The sequence below is a fragment of the Thalia democratica genome, chromosome 4 (assembly GCF_965202585.1).
Source record: "Thalia democratica chromosome 4, ktThaDemo2.hap1.1, whole genome shotgun sequence".
Classification (NCBI taxonomy): Eukaryota; Metazoa; Chordata; class Thaliacea; order Salpida; family Salpidae; genus Thalia; species Thalia democratica.
This window is the reverse complement of record NC_139168.1, coordinates 30,267,591-30,289,157: the sequence shown is the minus strand read 5'-3', so window position 1 is coordinate 30,289,157 and position 21,567 is coordinate 30,267,591. Positions and strand designations below refer to the sequence as shown.

Below are 21,567 nucleotides of genomic sequence, written 5' to 3'. Positions count from 1 at the left end.
AAAGAATACATTAATTTTTAAGTGTATTGGAAAAATCTGTTTAATAGTAAATTAAGTATTATATAGGAAAATAAAAATGTTTAATTAAACAGCTTTAATTAAAATATACATCTCAAAAACTTTACCAAATTGAATGTAATTGCATAAAATAATTTAAAATATACATAATTCAAGCTTATTGAAATCAACAAATATAGTTTAGTAAAAATAAAACTTCATACTTGAAAACTAATTTCATCTTATAATGTTAATCAAAAAAAAAGAAGCTTTTTATGGTTATCTAAATCCTTTTTTAATCCTGAAGATATAATTCTATCACAGACACTTTTCTTTAAATCTCACTTTTTCGAACTGCACAGAACGTCTTCGATCTCGTAACAAACGCGGTCGTTGAAATCCATCGGATCGAGATAGTCCGACTTGCTCGGCTCGAGATCCAAATTACCCCGGTGGTTCCGTCGTAGTCGGATCTCTGGTGCTCCTCATCGATCTCTACGTACCCGCCGCTCGTCTCCGAAACACTTCTCAACGTCCTGATGCTCTCCGTCACTGCCCTGCAACGCGGAGCTCACTCTCCTCATCAGCCCGGTTTCCTGCTTAAGTAGACCCTTGTGGCGAGCATGACCAGCAGAATGAAGGCGGCGACGAACAGGAAATTAGTTGGCAGTTTTCTCCTTGGGAGAAAGCGATCTCGTTTGTGGCGTCGTTGAAGTTTCTGCGAAATCTACGCACGTGGAGCATTATTTATGAGAACATTAGTTGAAACGGAATGTAATAACTTTACGTAGACGTTATCAGCTCAGAAAAAAAAATTGCAGTTTTCTTAAAATATTAAAAAAATACTATTTATTTTTAGTTTGGATTTCAAAAAAACATCCTACTTGTGCTAACAATTTTCTTTAAATTTTACAGTGTTTAAATATGTACTTGACTGTGGAAATTTTTATGCCTATAAGAAGTTACCAACATACAAGTATTTAAGCCTTTTCGTATTAGAACTAGTTATTGATTTTTTTAAGTATGCAAGTAGTATTATACGAGTTATTTACAATAGAAATAGTTTGTCCTATAATTGTTTACTTAAACTTACTGATAATTTCGGAAAAAGCTTTCGTACTAAATAAACAGTAAGAAATCTTGTTTTAGAGAACAAAATTTTTTTAAAAGCGCTAAATTTAGCAAAATTTTTATTGACCGGCATTAGCATTATAACCAAACAAAAATTAGTTGATCAGACAAATACAAAAAAAAAATTAATTTATTTTTTTCAAAACAACTACTTATTAATTAAGCTACATTTTAAACAATGAATTAAAATCATTTATCTTTAACTTTTTTCAGTATAATTTATTAATTAAGTTTGTGTAGCAAGTATGAATCATCTCTTTGAATAAGTAAATAAATAATTTTCTCATATTTTTTTTAGGCTAAAGTGATAAGTTGAGTAACTTAAGAAAGTTTTGGTTATAAAATCTCTTTTTGTCATAGTTCAAGTGTTTCTTTAAACTTAAACTTTATAACCATAAACTTTTTATTTATTTTGATTTTCTTATATATAAAACATGGTTTTAAAATTGTTGTACAGTTTATATTTTTCCGATCATTAGAAATAATATTCAATAAAGAGTTCTAATTTAGGACTAATTACTTCATCAACAAAGATTTATGAGATATAAGGAAAAGTATATTTTATATTAAACAATTTTAAGAATCAAGAAAAAAAAGTTGAATTGGTTTTGGATATTTGTTAAGCTTAATGTTGGTCACCCAAGAGGTGTTGCTGATAAGTTTCGCATATTTCGCGCTTTCTAGCTAGCAAGGAACAGAGTGAAAGAAAGAAAAATGTCTTTGATACACCCTAGACTGTGTAGTCTCTTTCAAGGCATGAAACCAGGTCATTATTAGCTAGTTTAACTTAAAATATTTTCTGAATCGGTGTTTCTGTATAGCACCGTTGATGATAATAATCTAAAAATAACTATTCTGTTTTATACTTTTTTTTTTAATTGAATATAAAACAAAAAGATTGAACAAAGAAAGTTATAATTGTTTTAGACTTAGAAGGGCTTTCACTGAAGATGAAATTTCAGTCTTGCTTATTAATGATAGATAAAGTAAACAAGTTTTTAAATAATCAAATACTTGTGAATATTTATTTTAATATGTACCTAACTTTCTTGAATTTCATAAGTTGTTCGCTCAATAATCTATATGTAATTTTTGTTTTAGTAAAAATAATTTTTGTTTCATTTAGAATTACTTCTATACTTTAAAAATTAATAAGTGCTGATAACATTTTAATCGGAAAATAAATTAAAGTATAATGCTTAACTAAAAATAAAGAGTGTTTAAATTCTTAAGCTTACTTAAAAGTTTTAATTTATAGGTAGCTAGAAAATTTATGTTTAAAATTTCAGTTTGTAGAACTGTTTGAATTAAAATTTATTGAATGACAAAAAAAAAAAAGACGCTCAAAATATTTAGTCCTAGGACCTGGTGCACAAAGAACCTTACGCTTATCGAGTCGCACACCACGGATGCCTTTTAACGTCTTGTCCCGGTCTTAATTTTCCAGGAATTGATTAAGCGAATCTCAACAGATATGAATAATTACCAGCCAGTTACGCAAAACGATCAAGGTTGTGTTTATGATTAAGTTTAAAGCTAAGTGGTAAAAACCGAAACTTAATTACTTTCATTGAAGCTAGAATACTTAACAAAATAATAATAGTAAAAAAGTAACTAAGTTAAAAATAATAATTGTTTTTAAGCAACAAGCTAATTTTTATTATTAATTAAACGCTTAAAGATTTATTTGTTCTAAAAATAAAAATTAAACACAGCTACTTGGTTTTAACTGTTTAGATGTACTGGTTTTCAAAGTATTAATTACATTTGTATTGGTTGAATAGTTTTTTAAGAAAAAAAAACAAAATAACCTTTTCATAGAAAACTATAACTTTTAAATTTTATGCTTTATCAAAAAATAACAATAAGTTATACCATCGTTCTTAAGTCTATTTCAAAAGTATTAATTTGTCTATATATTGAAATAAAAAACACTTTCATAATAAAAAGTATTGATATATGTAACACAAGCGAGTTAAAAGTTGTAGAACTAAAACTTTTGTACTTTTAATAAGTTAGTAAAATAGTTAAATAGTAAACCAGGTAGAAAATAATAATAGAACAAGAACTTTATTTGAAACTTTTTTCTAGATTCTAGTTGACAAATATTTTATAATACAAATATAACTACAAAATCATACAATTTTTTTGCGCAACTTTGTCTAAAATTGCACCAATCTTTCCACAAAGCTTGAACAAATTACACGAAAATTTATTCAGTAGAAAAAGATCAGTTATGATGTCACTATATCGCCTTTCGTAAAGTGCAGAACGGGTCTTCAAAATACGAAGTTTGTGAAGAAAAGGCATAAACTCGACACGATGTCTCAGAACACACTAACAGAACAGCAGCCAATCGCGCAGATGAAAGAGGAAGTGGTGAAGGAGGAGAAGGAACCACTTGCACAAAAAGAAGAGGTGAAGGAAGTGGTGAAGAAGGAGGAGAAGGAACCAGCAACTCCGCGCAACTCCAAGAAGGCCGGCTTCAAGAGCACGCTGAAGCAAGAGCTGCGGCAGAAGAAGGCTTTGAACGACAGCTTGAAGCTGAAAGCTGCCAACGCTCTTGCCGCTCACGAGGCCCGGCTGGCGGACGAGGAGGAGTCTCACCGGGCCAGGTACCGGGATCTCGAGCTGAGGATGACCACCACGCTCAGCTCTTTGGCGGGTCTGACGGCCAAGGTGGAGCAGTTGCAGCTGCAGCAACGTGCCACCGAAGCGCAGATCGAAAGCCAACAGGCCGCCCACCGCCTGGAGATCGACGCTCTGAACGCCAACCACGAGCGTCAGATGGGCTCCCTCGAGGAGAGGATGGAAGAGCTCTCGTCCGCCAACAGCCAGCTCCTGTGGCAGCAGCAAGCGCTCGAGAAGGAGATTGCTGGAAGCTCCGGCAAAATCCAACTCTTGCACGGGAAGATCCAGGAAGCAGAGGGAGAAAACGCGCAGCTCGAAGAAGAGCTCGCCAACGCGCGTTCTTCCGTGGAAGCGACCAGGGTCGACCTAGCTGCTGCCACCGAGGACAACCAAGTCCTCCAACGCGACGTCTCCGGCCTCAGGGACCAGGTATCCGCCCAGGAAGACGCTCTCCGCAACCTCCAGAAGGAAAGCCAGGAAGCCAGCGAGCTGATTGACGAACAACAGCTGGAAGTCGAGGAAGCGCAGCTGGCTCTGGACGACGCCAGAAGGGGCCACGCCGAGCTTCTGGAGGAAGTGGAAGACGCGGAGAAAGAACTGGTGCGGTCTTCCGAGATGGTGAGAGCGGCGGAGGAGGACCTGGCGGCCGCCAAGGAAAGATCTTGCGAGACGAAGCGGGAGCTGGAATCCGCGTCGCAGCGGCTGGAGGCGCAGGGCACGGCGCTGAAGGAGAGCCGCGACGCCGGAGAGGAGCTGGCGAAGGAGTTGCTGCATGCGGAGAGGGAGAGGGGTTGCGTGGAAGACGAGCTGGCCGCAGCCAAGGAGAAGTTGAGCAAAATGAAGAAGGCGGGGTTCTGGAGGAGATTGTTTAAAAGGTGGTAGATGGTGGGGATGATGATAACAATACAGTAAAATACAGTAAATAGTTAACCAAATAATAAAACAAATCAGTAATAATAAAAAAAACTCCAAACCAATTGTGCATTCTTTTTAGTTTTTAACTTACACTTAAATTTTTGTTACCGTAGCAGTAACATTTGTTTACCGTAGTAATTATATTATATTTACAAAATTACTTTAATTATTTGATACTTGTACATTTTTTAATTAATCCATACTTAGTGAAATTTTAACAGCTAAGGAATATATTAAGTATTAAAACTTTTTATTTTTAGTTCTGTTTTCTTTTTCATATCGATTTGGTTGTTAAGGACAACATTTTTAATAGACGCTTCACCTTCAAATTATTAAACTGCACATGTTTATGACACACTTTTTGACCAATTATAAAACTATTATTAAAACTGTTGTATCACTTACAATTTACCTATTTTATAAACAAAACCATTTAGATAAGTACAATATTTCATTTGAGCTTTTGTCGTGTTTTTTTTAACTAAAACAAAGTTTGTAAATCGGAAGATTTTGTATTCAAACCTGTACTAAAAAAAAACTTCAAATATTCTAACCCAAATAACAGAGCCTTAGAAATTTAAGTAACCGAGCAAAGTAAAAAATAGCTCTATAAATTCTATATAAAAATGTAGCTATAGTTTATTAAACGACAAAAAAAGATGCACAAATATTCGGTCCTAGGACTGGTGCACGAAAATTTTTTCGATTATTGAGTCGCACACCACGGATACCTTTCAATGTCTTGTCTAGGACAGTCTACACTTTATAAAAACACATATATTGGAACCTTTTGGTCAGCATTTAAAGAACATTTTATGTCATAAGTATCTTTAAAATAAAAAGCTGCTTACCAGCATGAAAAATTTTTCTAATTTAAAATGTCGTCCCAAATGACAATTGCTTCTTATTTTGTAGAAAAACAATCCTTTTCAAACATTTGCTACTTAAAACAAATTAATTTTTGTTTCAAGTTTGAATCTATCTCAATACAAAATTGTAACCAGCAGACAGAATTAGAATTGTTTAGTATGGAACATCCTCTTGTTAATAAAGATAATTCAAAAAAAGCAAGTTAACTATATTAATATATATCAAAACTACAATTTTTAATTAATTTAAACTTGTCTGTTACTTTGTGAATAAACTCTGCTCCCAAATTTTGTTTATTTTATTACATTTTACTTAGTAAAACTATTTATATTTAGTGTGGCTCGCAACTTTTTTTTTTGTTAAGCTGACAAAAAAACCTTTTTATTAATCACAAAAAACCAAAGCCGTCGACTTCTAAATTAAAAGCGTATTGTTAAACTTAAATAGAATTGTTACATCACTTTTCTCATAACTTTTTGTACAAATACCAAACTTTCAGATGCAGTAGTACTACTTAAAACTGATTTGGTTTTTTAATTCGAGTTTACATAGTTTTTAAATTTTATCTCACTTAATTTAAGTACTATCTATTATAAGTTTAAAGGCTTAGGAGTACGGGTTTACTTGAAAATATAATTTGTTAGAAGTGCTTGCAGTTTTAAATTCTCATCTTTATTTTAATAAAAACTTGCGTATTTTATGTATTTTAAAATCATACAACTACAATTATAAACAAACTTCAGTAGCAACTTACTTCTTTTAAAATAGTAATTTTTATAAAAATATTTTTAAGATATTGTTATTTAGAACAGTTAAAATATATTTATGAGTTAATCAACAAATATTGTAGTTTACTATAAGAAATATTTAATAAGTGAAATATAGTATAAATTTACCCTGACTGTTTTATATTTCTACACTTCTTGACTAATGTACAAGTATTTCAGGCATTTTCACATCAGCTTCGAATACAAAGTGTGGCCTGATGACGTAGGGGGGCTTATGACGTGACGGCTGTGATAACTCTTTAAACCCAGTGATCAACACATAGACTAAAAACGAATATTTTTAAAATTATTTAATTAAAAAGTTTAAACATAACTGACTCATTTTCGAAAAAAGTTTATTTATTTATTTCGTTTAGCTCTCTTCAGAATAACATTTCTAAAAACTATGAATATTGTAGAGTAATTTTAGTTATATATAATGAATTTGAAAAGTCTAACAAAAAATAGTTACGTCATAAAGTATAAAAGTCTGTTTAGAAAAAGTTTGAAAAATAGAATAGAGCTGTACTGAACTAACTTGAAGTAATTTATAAGACAAAATTGCTAAAACAAATACATTTAAAATAGTAGAAATTTTTTACCTTAAACTAAATTAAATAAAAAGCACATTAAAAATACGACAATAACGACAACAAAAAATAATACTACTAAAGACCCTATTTGTAAAGTTTTAAATTGTAAAAATCTCTTTGTTTGCAAATTTTTGGCTCGCGAGATCTAATAAACAGAGATTCTAGAACTGAAAGATGGTAGGATATTTTAATTAGAACCAAACTATTCAAAATTATTTAATTACGCTAAATAACTTTAACATTACTAACAAAAATACTAGCTTACTACCATTGGTTTTCATTTAAACTCGTCTTTTATTAACAGAAGTAAACTTGTAATCAGTGTTAATTTATTTTTTAATTACAAATTTGTTTAAATACTATTTTATTTCTTTATTACTTCTGTTAGAACTCAAGCTAACATATCTTTCATAGTTTTTTTTTGCTTCGATGCCTTCCATCGAATTCAAGAACTCCAATAGCTTGATTCCTTTTTTTATCGTTTACAGCTTTTTCCCCTTCTCGACATTCTTTTCACTGATCAAGTTTTTGAACACAATTTCAACTTGCACTTGTCCGCTCGGAGGGCCTGGTAGCACCGGCGGAACAGGTACTGCCTCAGAGTCACTTCTAATAGTTGCATGACTCTGGCCAGTACCCTTCTCTTGACTACGTGTACATCTCTTACTCATATTCAAGTATATATAAAAAGTAAATAATATATACAAATATCAATTAAATATCAAATATGAATATTAATATGTGACGAGTATGAATATAAGAATATCAATAACAACAGAAATATAAATATCAATATTTCAAATAAAGCTTAATATTATTTAATAACTCAGAAATATTTAACCTTAAACCTTAAATATCACTAAAAATCAATAATAGATTATACACAACTATAAAATTACTAAATAGCCCAACTTTATAAATATAGAAAACTTAATTATCACTAAAATAGTACTGAAAATCACTAATAAAATATATACAACTATAAAACTACTAAATTTATTATCAAAAAAAATAACTATGAGGTTGCAAATAATAAAATGATGAAATGTAAGCAGAAAATAAATAAGGACTAACAGTTGCTTTATTTACTAAGAATTCTTTCTTGCAGAGAAAACTAAAAAACTTAACTTTTGCAACACACTCACTCAAAATCTCCAAACTTAAAAAACTGAAGACATGTTTTAGCGTACCTAGAGTTTTTATGACTATTTTGGCCTTTTAAGAAAAATAGCCTAACATTACACACTGATGATGGTCATCATTATGATGTTTTATTACCGAGGTGCTTCTTTTACTACCAAAACGTGCACATTTATCCCAACTTTTTTTAATACTTTTTTAACTAAACGTTAGAAAGCAATTAAGATTTTCAATAGGCCTATAAAACAGTTAACTAATCAGAATTAAATAAAGTAGAGCGTAATAGTGTAATGTAAACTAATACAGTAATGAAAAACTAAAATATCAAGTATAAAACTGAGGGAATGAAAAAAAAGAACTAGTTCGAGTGAGAACTAACTTGATGCATAAGTGTTTTAATGGACAATTTTGTTTTGTAACCTTAAAACTGTTTAATTATATTTTAACAATCTATCTCTCAAGCAAAATAAAACCAAAATTTTTGTTTTAATTCTACATTACCTAAAGTCTGTTTACATTTAAATAAATATTATTGATACTTTTTGTATATCCTACCAAATGCAGTACTTAATTTTAGTTTATTAAACGTCAAAAAAAAGACGTTCAATACATTTGGTCCTAGGACATTGTGCACAAGAAACCTTATAGTTATCGAGTAGTATTTTACGGCACGAACACCTTTTAACGTCTTGTCCAACTTATAGTTAAAATGAATATTTTAAAAATTATTCTAATAAATTTTCAAAAGCTGTATTTTTTTCAAGTTGCTTTTGTTTAACATTGAATTATTTCAAAATCAACTACAAATAAATTACTGAAAAATATCACAAAGAAAAAAAAAAGGAAATAAAAAAAAGTTAAAAAAATGTAGGACTCGTAGTTGCTAAAACAAATTATATTAAATTTGTTGTAATCTTTTTTTCTTAACACTTTTTCTTAGTCGAGCATATTTACAAATGAAGTCTATTTAAATCTAGCTGTTTTGAAACTTTTTTTTTGACCTTAATTTGTAAACTTTAGCTAAATAATTGAAGATATAAGTTTACGAAAAATTAGATTAAATTACCACTAGATTAACATCATGCTATTTTTTTTTGCAAGCCTGGGTGTAAGTATTAAATAAATAATGAGTTCTGAAATCTGGTCATACGTTAGTATGTTTTTGTTTAAAAATGTCATGCTCAAGCAGTTGTGTGGCAACTTTTTTATAGAAATTTGGCAAATATAATGCTTTTCAGGTATCAAAAATTAAGTAAAAAAAATCTAAAAACTAATTCTATAATGAAAAAATTAAAAATAAGAAAATAACGATGCATAAAATATTTTTGAGTTACAAATATATACAAAATAGATTTATATCAGTAAAAAATTTTTTATAATAAAAATTAACTGAAAATACTAGTAGTTTAATAAAAAATTAAATTTAAGCTATCTATATAATACCATGTTGTTTTATATTTGTTAATTTCGATTTACAAATTTTAAGTCTTTGTCAAATTTATGTTTTGTATTTATTAATAATTTATTGTTGATACAACTCTCCTACCTTTTCTAAGTTTTAAGTAATATACTTCTTTAATAAAAGTCCAAAATGTGATATTCGAAATTCATAACTGTAAACATCACTGACCGCCTTAATCTTTAACTCAAGCTAGTTCAACATTCAACAATTTTGAAAACTGTATAGGCTCCTGAACAAGACATCTAACATGTAAGTTTATTTATGTTTTTGAATAGTAAAAGCTCTTAACTGAAATATTTAAGTACTTTATTATGAAAATTTAGCTTTATTAGAGATAGCCAATGCAACTTAAGAACTAAATTTTCTGTAAATATTTACTAACTACACAAGTATAACCTTAACTATTTTTACCACATTTTCTGTGTCAGTTTTAAGAGATGATACTACATATATGTTAGTGTATTAATCTATTTCTACCATTAAAAACATAAATTTAGTTAAGTTCTAGATTTTTAAGCTAGCTTTTTGGGTTGCCAAAAACCTGAAATCTTGTAAAAACCAGGAATTTCAGAAATTTTGAATAAAAATCACTATAAACCTGGAATTTTTAACAATTTTTACATGAAGTAGTATAATTTTGACTTGACACATAAATTCTATCAAACAAATCAAAAAAAAATTTTTCACCAGATTTTTTTTATTAAAAAACATTTTAAAGTTGCTAAACAGTATTTTTTAATGTTGTTATACTATTTAACACAATTTTTAACCTTAAAGTTAACTTTAAACAAAAAGTAGAACCAAACATAAGTACGTTTAAAAACCTTAAAGAAATTTCTCAAAAAAATTAGGCAACTGTAAGTTTTGATTATTGTTTAGTAGTAGCAAAATAGCACTTAAATAGATTCAATGTTAGGTAATACAGAATAAAGTAAAACTTGTTTTCTTAAATAATTAAAAGAAAATATTTTTACACTAGTAAAAATTTTAAATTTTCCGTGTATTAATTGTTATAAAAATATAACATTTAAAATCAACAGTGTTATTTTTACCACTAATTTTTTTTTTGTTTTTAAATATTTAGTTTCACACAGTTTAATTTTAAAATCAATTTAGTAATGGGTTAAAAACAAATCTAGTTTTTAGTATGTTGGATAAAATATTGTTTGGATTATAAGTATATAATAATTATTTAACTGAAGTTTGTGCATAATTTTTTTTTTGTTTTGTCACTGTAACCCCTTCAAAACTATATGTCTTAAATGGTTGCAAAAAAACTTGAAAATTTTGAAAAACCTAGAATTTAAAATTCAGGTTAAAAAACTTTGTAACTGAAAAGTTTTGAAGAAAAAATCTAGAAAATGGTGAAATTTTGAACAAATATTACTAAAAAGTGTAGAAAATCTGAATTCTAAACATTTTTTACATATTAAAGTAATAAAATTATGGTTAACACTAAAATATATCATAAAAGCATATTTTTTGTTATCAAAAATGTTTTTAAATTAAAAAAACAAATTTAGTGTAGCTTAATAGTATATTTTCAATGTTGTTTTAGTATTTGAGACAGCAGTTTACCTTAAATTAGTAATATAAAAAAAGACCTAAAAACTTGTACATTTGATAACCTGGAAGAAATTCAGAAAACTTGAAAGAAATTTCTCTAAAACCTTTGGCAACCTTTGTCTTGAAAACTACTTTTAATCTGACAATTCTTTTCATAAATATTTTCCAAAGCAAATTATCAAAAAAGTTTTTATATCATGTACTAATATATGTAGACAATACAATTATTATTTTTGTTATCAGTTAAGGAAAAATTATTAGCATAACTTATTTATTCTTAAGTAATTTAGATATTTATATCAATAAAATTCTGTTAGTTTTAGTTCTTTAGTTGCTAAATAAAAATAAAAATTATGTTTTTCATCATAAATAAAGGCACACACAACTTAAGAGGTTAGTAGATTTTATTCTATGTTTATTTAAAAATGAAAAAAAAAACTACAATTTCAAAGTTTCTCATTTATAAAGTTGAGATTTCTAAATATCAAATGAGTAATAAAGTAAATAAGTAAGACAACATATTTTCCGGTAGCATATGGGTCAGACTTTTAAATTATAGTACACTTTAGTTTATAAATTTAGCTTATTTATTTAGTTGTTTTCAAGCATGCTTTAAATTTTAATTCTCAATATTTGAAGTGTTAAACTTCTGTATTTCTTGACAATTACATTATTTTGACTTAATGAAGAACATTTAAGATGAAACTTAAAGTGAAGCGCACTTTTACCTAAAATTTTTTTCTATGCAATGTTCATACTAGAGTTTATTATATTCACACTATTTTGCACAACCTACACTGGCTTGAAAAAGTTGCATAATAAAAAATAAGTCTTACAATAAATTATGGTTAACTCAAGCTATTTTTCAACTGCAATGCAAACCCTGCAACTACTGTGATTAAAATTGTAAAGCAAAGTTAAAATAAAATTATGATATTTTACAATTTATCTACTTGAAAGAAATGTCTGCAAACTTATGTTATATTAAAGTAGATTCTAACACATTTATTGCTAACTAATATAAATTTGTAGAATGTGTATTCAATTTAGACCTATAAGTATAGAGTTCTGAAAATTAGATTTTTACTAAATACATAAACAATTTCAACTTAAATAAAATTTTATTGATCATTACAATACTACAGTAGTATTTTAAACCTGGTTTTTCAAATTAACTTTGATTTTAATTTTAACATTTATTCATATCATTACTAAGGTAATTTCTTAAATTTTTACCATTGTTATGTTTCAGTTTTGCATGTAACTTGTCATTTTAACTGAAGCTCTCTATTTCTTACTATTTATTTATATTAAAAAATGAATGTGACTAAATCAGAATAAAAATTTAACAAATTTCAAATTTGGTCAGTTTTTATTGGATATTTAGATAGGAAACATAAGGTGTAATTAATTTTGAAAAAGCCCTATGATACATATATAGAGAATTTTAATTATATAGCCTAAACTAAAATCTTTAAATTGATACACAAAAAAAATATTATGATCCTCAAGTTTGCTTGATAATTAAAACTCATTAAGTAAAGACTATTTTGTAAGAATTTATAGTCTTATTTTAAACCATGATTCCCAAACTATTTTAAAAAGACACCCTAAACAAAAATTTAAAAAAGCTATGACTACCTCCAACAAGATAACCCAAAAAACCACCTTAAAAAACACCTAAAACTTTTTTTATGCTCCTCATCATTACGTCCAGAATATCTAGTGTAAGTTTCAAAACTACCATTAAAAACATCCAATACTTTATTTTTTGCTCTTCACTACTATCTCCAGAATATCTAGTGTAAGTTTCATATTATGACCTCCTCATGGGCCCTCCTTTGCTCCTCATTGCCACCAATGGTGCTTTTTGGTCCACTTTGGGAAACCCTGCTTTAAACCTTGTACAATTTTTATTATTGTACTACTAAAAACTATTAGTATAAGATCTTTTGTAATTTTTAGTTGTGTTTCCTAATTGATAATTAGTTAATTATATTATATGTTTTACTAGAAGTAATAGAAGTTCTGAATCATGATATTTTTCTGATATTACTAATATTTATTAAAACTTATCAAAATTATTTCTTCCTATGAAAACAAAATTATTTGAAAGATATGTAGAAAAAAAGCCAATTTTGTTATAACTTACTATAAAAACCAAAGAGTAAAATTACCATTACATTTAAAAGTTAGTAGCCTAAGAAGAATACATTTTTTGAGAAAGTTTTATTTGATATTTGTTGTAAATAATTATATAAACCATAAATATTAACAAATACTCAGGCTGACTCATGCTAGTTTTTGGTAATTTCATGTTATTTTTTGCTTGTGTCAAAGAGTAGCAAACCTGTAAATTACAATGTCAAAATTATTAGTAAAAATCATCTAATGAAACAGTATTGTACTGTTAGGGCATTCAAGTTATTGTGTTTTAAAAGTAAATTAGCTAAAAGGAGTCAGTATGTAATATTTAAGTTAGTAGAAGTAGTAGAATATGTTATAAAATTTATTTTAAAATTTATTTAAAAATATAAAAATTTTATAATTTTTTAAATTTCATTATTTATAAATTTTTCCTTAGTAGATGTGTATTTCATTTAAGCCTAATGACTCTAATGTTTGTTCCTTTTAAGTTTTTATTACCTGGTATGTATTTTAATCCATACTGGTTTTTTAAGTATGTATGTGATAGTTTTAAAATATTTTATGAGAAAATTTTATGGAACATTTTTTGAGTATTTTTGCTTTTAATTATAATTATTTTTTTGATCTTGCAAAATTATATTTTGCTTTATACATACAATTAGATAACCAATTAAAAGAATTTAAAATAGTTAACAGCTAAGTTAATTATAATTAGAATATTAACTATAGAAATTGTTTAAGTAAATATGTTAGTTCTTATAACATAAATAATTAAAAGAAAACATTGTTTTTGGCTCATATACCAGAATAAAAAACAGGGTTGCCACACACTCAGGGAATTCAGGGAAACTCTAGGATTTTTGGTTCTTTTTTTAAACTCAAGGCAGTTTTGGTTTTTTCTAAAAGTTTCAGGGAAATTTTAAGATTTTAAAAAAAATCTCAGGGAAATATTTCTCTAAATCTTGAATTTGTTTTAGTTAATCCAGTTTTAATATTTTGTTCAAAACAATTAATTTTACTAATTTTTAAGTGCTTATATAGAAATTTTTTAGCCTTGCAGCTAGTTCTTCAATATTCTTAGAATTAACATTGTAATTTTTTAATAGATACCAAAATATTTAAGGATTTGAAAAAAACTCAGGGAAGATTTTTTGACTCAAAGTGTAGCAACCCTGGAAAAAGGTAAATCTGATAAAGAAAAGTCACAGGGTTGCCCCACACACTCAAGGTATTTTTTAATTTTTAAAAAGCTCAGAATGACTATGGACAGTTCAAAATATTTTCAATTTGTTTTATAAATTCTGACTGACTCAGAATATTTTTTTTTATAAAAACTTAAAACAGTTTTAAGATTTATGCAAAATCAGGCAAGTTTTTAAAGTTTTAAAATAGATTTAGTTGATTTACTATCAATATTTTGTTAATATATCATAAATTATGATGAAGAACTTGGTTTTTATTGAACAGGGTTAGCAAAAAACATGGAATCCTGGAAAAACATGGTACTTGAAAAATTTTTTGGAAAAACCTGTAATTTTAAACAATTTTTACATGTTAAATAGTAAAATTTTGATTTGATATAAAATATCTATCCTATAGATAATTTTTTTTGTCATAATCAATTTTTTTTATTAATATACATATTTAAAGAAGCTTTAAGATATTTTTTTCAATGTTGATATACTATTTATCACAATTGTTTTGTTTTAAACTTGATTTTATACTTAAAAGATTTTATACTAAACCCTAGTGTAATTTAAACAACTTGGAAGAAGTTTTGAAAACCTAGAGAAAATTTGTCAAAAACATTTGTCAACCCTGTTGATTTTAAATTTTTTTAACTCAAAATGATTCAAGACAGTTAAAGATCACTTAAAACAATTTTTAGGCGCAAAGAGTGGTAACCCAAGTCAGTATTTAGTGTACAGTTAGTAGAAATAGTATAATGTGTGATAATGTCTTTAAGAGACATGTTTTGTTTGACTTAAATTAAAGCATTAAATAAAAGATAACATATGTACTTTATTTCAATCAAAAAACATCTAAGTTTTAGTTATTCAGTAGATTTCTTATAAATATTTCATTTAAAATAAACCTTGAAAATATTGAAAAAAACCTTAAAAAACCTGGAATTTTAACAATTTTCACGTTTAGTAGTAAAATTTTGATTTGACTCAAAAAATCTATCACAAAAATTAAAAAAAATTGTCATCATCAAAAATTTTTTTAAGCATATATAAAGTAGCTTTACATTATCTTTTCAATGTTTTTATACTCTTTAACACATTTTCTTACCTTAGACTTAACTTTAAACTAAAAATAGACCAAAAAATGTGTGCCTTTAAAAACCTGGAAGAAATTTGGAAAACCTGGAAAAATTAAAAAAAAAAAACACGTGGCAACCCTGTTAAAAAAACTAGATATTCCTTTATAAATTTGTTAAGGAAATCCAGTGTTGAATTTTTAAAGTAAACAATTTTGTTATAAAAAACTGTCAACTTTTTCATAAGTTAGTATTATTAAATTGAGTTTTAACTAAGCGACAAGTTGCTTTTAACAGATTTTTAAAACTCAAAAAACTTTTTGAGATATAGCCGGTCAAAGTTAAAGACTACAATAGGTTCCTTATGGGAGGTGCAAACTAAAACAGCAAATAATTAGAAGTCACTAAAATCTATTTCCTCTTACCTTTGTTGAGATAACTACCTCAAATTTTTAGGAAATTTTGCTTGCAATATTTAGAAAATTCTGTCGGAACAGAATTTGAAAATAATAAAAAATAAAAATTTTATAACAAAAAAAAAAAAAAAAATTTTTATTATATAAAAATTTTAATTTTATATTTAAAAAGAAATTGGTGCAACAGAATTTTCTAAATATTACACGGAACATTTCCTGAAAGTTTGATGTAGTTATCTTAAAATATGTAGGAGAAGATAGATTTTTAGTGAAGTAGTATATTTTTGCAGTTTTAGTTTGCGCCTCCCATAACAAACTTATTATTGCCTCCAACTTTGACTGGCTACAACTCAAAGATTCTTTTGAATTTTTAAAATCTGTAAAAAGCAACTTGTAGCTTAATAAAACAATATAAAATAAGATCAAATTGTGAAAAAAGTGATTCACTCTCCCCTATGCCCTTAAAAATGATTGTATGCAGGAATTATTTATTTTTTGAAAAATATATCTTTTATTAAAAAATAGCCACCTATTTTTTTATTTTTCTTATGTAGTGGTTTATTTTATATTTGTATTTATTTTTTGTATGATATAAATTGCAACATTCAAAGTCTTTAACACTATAAAAGGAATGTTTCCTGGAAGCTTGAGGTCTCTAGCTCAAAAAATGAAGGAAAAGATATATATTTTTAGTGATTGTTTATATTTCTGAGAAAATTAACCCCAAAAAAATTGTGGTCCATAGTTTATATCAGAAAATTTTTACATAAATTACAATATCTAAAAGTTAAAAAGAGTTTTCAATTCTATAAAAACGAGCTTGTAGTTATTGCTTAAAACTTTCATATTAGATCTAAGGTTATTTTTGTAAAAAAAGAATGTTGGACTACCCTATGCCCTTAAATTAATTCACCATACCCTAAATTAAGGTGTATAAAAATTTAAAAACTAAATATAACTAAAATTTTGATTTTAAATCAAATAATTTTGTAAAGCAAGTCTCAATACTTGAAAAATAATATTAATGTTAGTAATAGATTAATACACTTACAAAATTCTACTAAAAAAGGTAAATTACTAAAATTATAGTTAATAAAAATTTAATTTCAGATGGCCACAAACAGTGTAGAACAAAGCAAGACCGTAGCAGTTTCAACTGCTACCATTGCAACCTTTAAGGATCAAAAGTCAGTGGTTGCTGAACAAGATGACCTTAGTTTGACCAGCAATGGTAACACTACAGGCAATCAAGCCACAATTTATAAGATTGATCCACATAATTTTCAATGTGAAAGAAATGTAGTTAATATGAGTGACTTAAAAGCTATTGAGTTTAGTGAAGAACATAGTTCATTTGCAAAATTATCAAATCAACCCATACTAATGGGTAAAGTAAAACAAAACAGTCCATCAAGACTAGAAGAAGGTAATCACTTTTTTAACGAAAACTCTAGCCCAAACAAACAGAATGGCAGTACAATTTTTGGAAATTTGAGTAACCTTTTTGAAGGTGACCAAAAGATTGAAGTTCAAATAACTACAGATGAGCTGTATGACTTTGAAAACATTTTATCAAACCCAAGTACTTCTGCAGTTGTAGGCAATAAACCCATAACAATTGAAATTGTAACAGGTGAGAGTAGTAATTTGGCAGATGACATCATGTCTGCGTTGCATTCAAACATGGCTTTGTACGACCAGTGTGAGGAAGGTGATGATTATGAGTTTGGTGAAAAAAGTCATCTAATCAGAAGGGTCAGGGAAGATGAAGATATTTACGGTTGTGTTATTTGTGGTGTAGAGTTTGGATCATTGAGGACAATGTACCATCACCTTAAAACACATCCACGTGAAGGCAACACTGTTATTTGCACATTTGCAGGCTGTGGTAAAATACTAAGCTCTAAGTCTGCTTTAAAAACTCATGTTTTGATACACGAGAATATCAAGCCTCACCAATGCCCCTTTTGTCCTAAATCTTTCAGAGTGCAATCTGCATTAAGCGAGCACATGACATGCCATGGAGATCTTAACTTGAAGTTCACTTGTCCTGAATGTCCCAAGACTTTTCCTAGTGAGAAAATTTTGAAAAGGCATATGAGAGTTCATGATCCCAACACCACATGTAAACTTTGCAACAAGAATTTCAGCTCTAAAGCTTCCTACAAAATACACATGCAGCTTCATGATAAAAACTACAAGTATCACCAATGCAAAGAGTGTGGCAAGAAGTTGAGACGTAAAATTGATCTTGATATCCACATGCGAATTCACACAGGCGAAAAACCTTACACCTGTAGGATATGTAGTGTGAAATTCAGACACGAACAAGGTAGTTTATTTATTTTGTTTAAATGATTGTAGTAATCATTATAGGTATTTTTTATATATTGTTGGTAGTATATATTTGTGTTTAATTTGAATTATATATATTTAATGTTTACTCTTGCTTTTATGATAAAATAAAGTTGTTTTTTAACTTAATAAATAAATTTGTATAGTTATTATTATTTATTTTTAATTTATTGTTTGTTTTAACATTGAAAGTTTTTCTAAGCAATTATCTTGAATACTAGGGAGTTAAATTTATTGAAATAATTAATTTTATTGAAAATTGTATTAACAGGGTTAAAACAGCATATGAAAACACATGAGAACAAAGAGAACCCGCTTCAGTGCATTCACTGTCATAAAATATTTGATACATTTGATAAGCTGAACAAGCACAAGAGAGCCGTTCACCCAAAAACAAAGACAGCAACATGTAAAGTTTGCCACAAGAAGCTCTGCTCAGAAGCTTCTCTAGCAACACATATGCTCATTCATGAAGACGTGAAGAACTACAAGTGCTCGTTTTGCTTCAAATCTTTCAGGCACGCGCAAGCTTTGAAAAAGCATGAGCAGCTTCACAAGAACCCAGAAAAACCTAACCAGTGTGTGATATGTCAAGTAAGTTTATTTAAATTCTATTACATTATTGTAGACTGTTGTCTTTCCTGGTATTGTATTTAGTAAAATGAGTTTTTATTGTTTTATGTTTAATTATGTTAATAAAATACTTTTAGCTCTTGTTTTAATATCTGCTGTTTAATTGTTTATAACTTTACTTAATTTACATAAATCTTTACTTACTAGTATAATAATAATTTAAAGGAAGTAATTTAATCTTAATATGCTTAAGATTAGATATTTTTTTTAGTTAATATTTTTTGAAGCACGTATTAAACACTAATCAGTATACTCTAAAAGTTGTTTAAGTTTCTATAATTTTTTATACTTTTTAAAGATTGATCACAGAACTTTTGAAGAACTTACGCGCCACAACAAAAAGTTCCACCCAAAAGAAAAAAAGTACAAGTGTCAGGAATGTGGAAAGTATCTCAGCTCAGTTCTTAGTTGGAAATCTCATCAACGTATCCATACAAGTTGGTTATTAAAAAAGCAGTCTAAAATATTGATTCAAAATTTAATTAGCTTGAGTTGCTTAATAGTTGCGGCAGTCTAATATGAAACTACCTGTTTTAAAAACTGTTTCATATTTTGTTAAGTGAAAAATATTTACTTTAAAACTACTATTGAACTCATGATTGACACAACTTTAGAAAAATACTCTTTATGCAAACTTAACATATTTTTCAAAAGTTTTAAAACTTGGAAATAATTATAATTTAATATATTTTATTAATGTAAGAAATAGATTTATTTTTTACTATCTATTAATTTTGAAATATTAGCATATTTTAATCATGTTTTGAAACTATGTAGTTTTAGCTTACTAAAAAGCAATGCGAATACATTCATTACGTAATTAATTATTACAGTTTATAATTTTTTATAATCATTACTATATAAAATCCATTGCATTAATTTATTATCAAAAAAATGTTAAATAAACTAAAACAAAAAATTTTAGGGCAGTTTCTTAAATTATTTATTAACCACTATGTCCTTAAAACTTGTTTTTTACAAAATGTGTTGATAATTTATTTGCTTTTTTCTTGGATCAATAGTTTTAAAGCCCCTAGAAAGTTTCATTTCGAGATAATTTTTTTAAATACAGTCATTTGTATATTCTTAATTTTATTTACAAAATGCAAAATAAAACAAATTTTTACTGTACGCTTCACTAGAAGCTACAACATGTTGGTAGTAATAATGTTTTATTTTTACTTTTTACAGATAAGAAGCCGTACAAATGTGATTATTGTACTCAAAGTTTCAAGCATCAGCAGGGTCAGCTCCAACACATGAAGTCCCATCACTACGATCTCTACCATAGCAACGCGCCGCCCCTTGACAACGAAACGTTGCCCCAGCGAGGACCAATCATACCTCCTTACACAGGTTTGTTGTTTCTTTGCTGAAGAGAATATTTAAACAAAATAAACATAAGGATTTTTTTAGCTTTAAGTAAAGAGTATGGTAGTTTTAGTTATTGTTTGTGTTTTTCTGTATTTAGTTTTCATGAAAATTTTGCTTGACTATGTCTCTTTTTATTAAAATCAGGGTTAGGTACAAATTTTTTCTTAATCTTTTACCTATATATATATACTAATAAACAACAAACAACAGAGTTCGTACAAGAGGAAATGGAGGACGAAGGAGAAACTCCCTCCATTTTGTACAATGAGGACAGCCATTGTTTCCGGTTTCCCATCTACCAGAAAACCCCTTCTCCCAACAAACGAAAACGTAAACACAAGGCGGCGTTTGACGAAGAAATGGAGCATGACGAAGAAGCCCACATGGTGACCATGGTGTCCACCCGTTCCCATGACAACCACAACCACGGGAGGAGCTTGCACGTCATCGAGGATCCGATGGTTGAGGATGAAGAGGAGAAACCGGTGATGGTGGCTGATCACCATGACAACCATCACCACGAAGACCATGGCAACCATCACCATGAAGACCATGGCAACCATCACCATGAAGACGACGATGAGATGCCGTCGACTGTCGGCTCCACAATCGAACTTTCTTAATTATCTCTAGTTTTTTTAAGAGTTTTTGTTTCTAGTTTTTCTGGGTGAATTTTCAAACGTGAACCTCATTTGCTAAAAAAAAACGTCTTTCAAACTGTGTAGACTTAGTTTTTAGTTGAAAATTGTGTTTTTAAAAGAACAAGTTTTTTTAAGAAACTAAAGATAAGATTTGATATTTTTGCCACATATAGATATATTTGAAAAACCAAAATAGTTTTATTGATGATTATGTACCAATGTTTTAGTTGTTTTGCATCTTTTCTTAGATTTCTATTACTGAAGTTATGTACAATAGTTTGTTTCTAATAAATTGCTATAGTTTTAGAATTGTGTATATATGTATACTTAAGTTATGTAATTGTTTGTATAAATTAAATATTTTATTTACAACCAGGTTTCGGTATGCATGCATGAAAATCTAAACAAAAAAAATAAAATGTTACATATTTGAAAATTCAAGCGTATCAGTGTATAATTAGGTAAAATTAGCACTAATTTTAAAACGGATTGAATTTAATTAATGTGGTAAGTTATAAAAATTAAAAGCTTTTTAAAAAAAAGTTTAACTATATTTATACCTTGAAATTTATCTAAATGGGATTAAAAACTATCTATATTTTGGTTTTAAGCCAAGTATCAACAAAACTTAAACAAAACTCAAAGTCACTGAAAATTTCAAAATC

The 21,567-nt window shown here is 28.0% G+C and overlaps 1 protein-coding gene across 1 annotated transcript; it reads left to right on the top strand.

The window, feature by feature from the left end:
• Positions 1–9,683: 9,683 nt before the first annotated feature.
• On the top strand, positions 9,684–21,184 carry LOC145834358 (uncharacterized). The gene is made up of 6 exons (XM_082941770.1): positions 9,684–9,755; positions 17,010–18,231; positions 18,526–18,848; positions 19,186–19,324; positions 20,079–20,243; positions 20,472–21,184. The coding sequence occupies exons 2-6, from the start codon at positions 17,010–17,012 to the stop codon at positions 20,882–20,884; spliced, it is 2,262 nt and encodes a 753-aa protein (XP_082797896.1). The 5' UTR covers positions 9,684–9,755; the 3' UTR covers positions 20,885–21,184.
• The last annotated feature ends 383 nt before the right edge of the window (positions 21,185–21,567 follow it).